The 2353-nt window shown below is 40.1% G+C and overlaps 1 protein-coding gene across 1 annotated transcript; it reads left to right on the plus strand.

Annotated features, from left to right (window-relative positions):
* The first annotated feature begins 214 nt into the window (after positions 1-214).
* On the plus strand, positions 215-1174 carry LOC116900273 (olfactory receptor 1038). Its single transcript, XM_032902025.1, has one exon. The coding sequence runs from the start codon at positions 215-217 to the stop codon at positions 1172-1174; it is 960 nt and encodes a 319-aa protein (XP_032757916.1).
* The last annotated feature ends 1179 nt before the right edge of the window (positions 1175-2353 follow it).

The following is a 2353-nucleotide window of genomic DNA, read 5'->3' on the forward strand; positions in this document are numbered from 1 at the left end:
AAAAAGTAACTTTTTAGAAGGCTGTTGTTCTGCAGAAAAATAACTCTTGTGTCTGTAGTAAGAATGAAGAACTATACTTAAAATGCTACCAGGGTGACATACTTCATGGCAGGAACACACCAACAACCTTTTTCTGCCAGGACTCACTGAAGCACTGAGAAATGTCATTTTCATTTTTCACTTGCAGTAAAATCTACACCATCTTCCAGAGTCAATGGCTGAGGTGAATATCTCCTATGTCAGTGAGTTCATTCTCAAGGGGATCACAGACCGCCCAGAACTCCAAGTCCCATGTTTTGTAGTGTTTTTGACAATCTATCTGGTTACAGTTATAGGCAACATTGGGTTGATTGTAATAATCAGGGTTGACTCTCGGCTCCACACGCCTATGTACTTCTTCCTCAGTCACTTAGCCTTTGTTGACCTCTGTTACTCCTCTGCTATCACACCAAAGATGATGGTGAACTTTGTGGTGGAGCGCAACACTATCCCTTTCCATGCTTGTGCAACACAACTGGGCTGTTTTCTTACCTTCATGATCACAGAGTGTTTCCTTCTGGCCTCTATGGCCTATGACCGTTATGTGGCCATCTGCAGTCCCTTGCATTATTCAACACTGATGTCAAAGAGAGTGTGCATTCAATTAGTGGCAGTTCCTTATGTGTACAGCTTTCTAGTTGCCCTTTTCCACACAATCATCACCTTTCGCTTGACGTATTGTGGGCCTAATGTAATCAACCATTTCTACTGTGATGACCTTCCCCTCTTAGCTTTGTCCTGCTCAGACACACACATGAAGGAAATTCTCATCTTTGCTTTTGCTGGCTTTGATATGATTTGTTCCTCTTCCATAGTTCTTACCTCCTACCTCTTTATCATTGCTGCTATCCTGAGAATCCGCTCTACTCAAGGAAGACGCAAGGCCATCTCTACCTGTGGCTCCCACATGGTAGCTGTTACTATTTTCTATGGTATACTCATCTTCATGTATCTACAACCCAAATCTAATCATTCCCTGGACACAGACAAAATGGCTTCAGTGTTTTACACAGTGGTGATCCCCATGTTGAACCCCCTCATCTACAGTCTTAGGAACAAAGAGGTTAAAGATGCCTCTAAGAAAGCTTTGGATAAAGGGTATGAAACCTTAAAATTATTAAAATTAAATAAATAATGACATCATATTTTATTATGTATAAGCAGGAAAACAGAGCAATCTTTTAATTGTAATTTTTCCCCAAGCAGTTGAAAACACTTCTCTTTCTTTAACAGTCTTAGACATTTTCTGTGAGGATACAAGTAGATCATGGGAACTTAATATGAAAAATGCATTTTCCTGATAGGTGGAGCTGTATAAAATTTACATAGTAATCACTAGTCTAATACAAGAAAAGAAAATTTATATGAAGTCCAGGATTCTGAAAAAAGCCTGTGAATCCATGTGAAATACTAATTTTAATATCCTAAATTAGTAAATTGGTCAATCTTTAGAAGTGTGTAGAATCAAATTCACTGGGAGCAACTGTGGTGTTTAGTGTCAGTTATATGGATATTCTCATGCAAATCTAAAGATTAATCCATGGGAATTTGGAAAATTCTCATTCACTTGTGTTTTCTGTTACCTCCCTGATGCTTAATCAAGTAATAGTATGTATTATAACAAAATAAAAGTACCAGGTTTGTGGAGTTTATTCACCATCTGCCTAACTGTGTACATGGTTATATAGACCTTGTACAAACAAGTTTGAGTCTATGTGAATTCTGCAAAGTTGTAAAATTGTGGTTGTCAGAAATGAAAGGTATGAAATAATTACATTATACTGATGCTAGGTTTTGAAATGTAAAGAAAACTTTTTTATTAATCATTACATTCGTTTACATCTCAAATGATATCCTACTTCCCGGTTACCCGTCCAACAGCTCTACATCACATGATATCCCACTTCCCAGTTACCCCTCCATCAATCCCCTATCCCAAATCTGCCTTCTCCCTCCTCTTGCTCCAGTACCCACTACTCTGAGGTCCTGGACCAAGGGCCTCCTCTCACATTGCTGTCAGGCAAGGCCCTCCTCTGCTACATATATCTAGAGCCATGGATCCCTTCAGGTACACTCTTTGTTTAGTGGTCTAGACTCTGGGAGAAGAGGATGGTAAGGCCAACCTATGTTGTTCTTCCATTGGGGTTACAATCCCCTCTGTTCCTCCAGTCCTTTTGCCTCAACCTGATGGTTGGCTCCAAGTATCCTTTGTTGGGAGGCTCCCAAGAAACCACCACACTTGGTTCCTGTCTGCAAGTGCCTCTTGAGCAAGGAACAGTGTTGTGTTTGGTGTCTGCAAACATGATGGATCCCC

Source organism: Rattus rattus, chromosome 5, assembly GCF_011064425.1.
Source record: "Rattus rattus isolate New Zealand chromosome 5, Rrattus_CSIRO_v1, whole genome shotgun sequence".
In the NCBI taxonomy this organism is placed as follows: domain Eukaryota; kingdom Metazoa; phylum Chordata; class Mammalia; order Rodentia; family Muridae; genus Rattus; species Rattus rattus.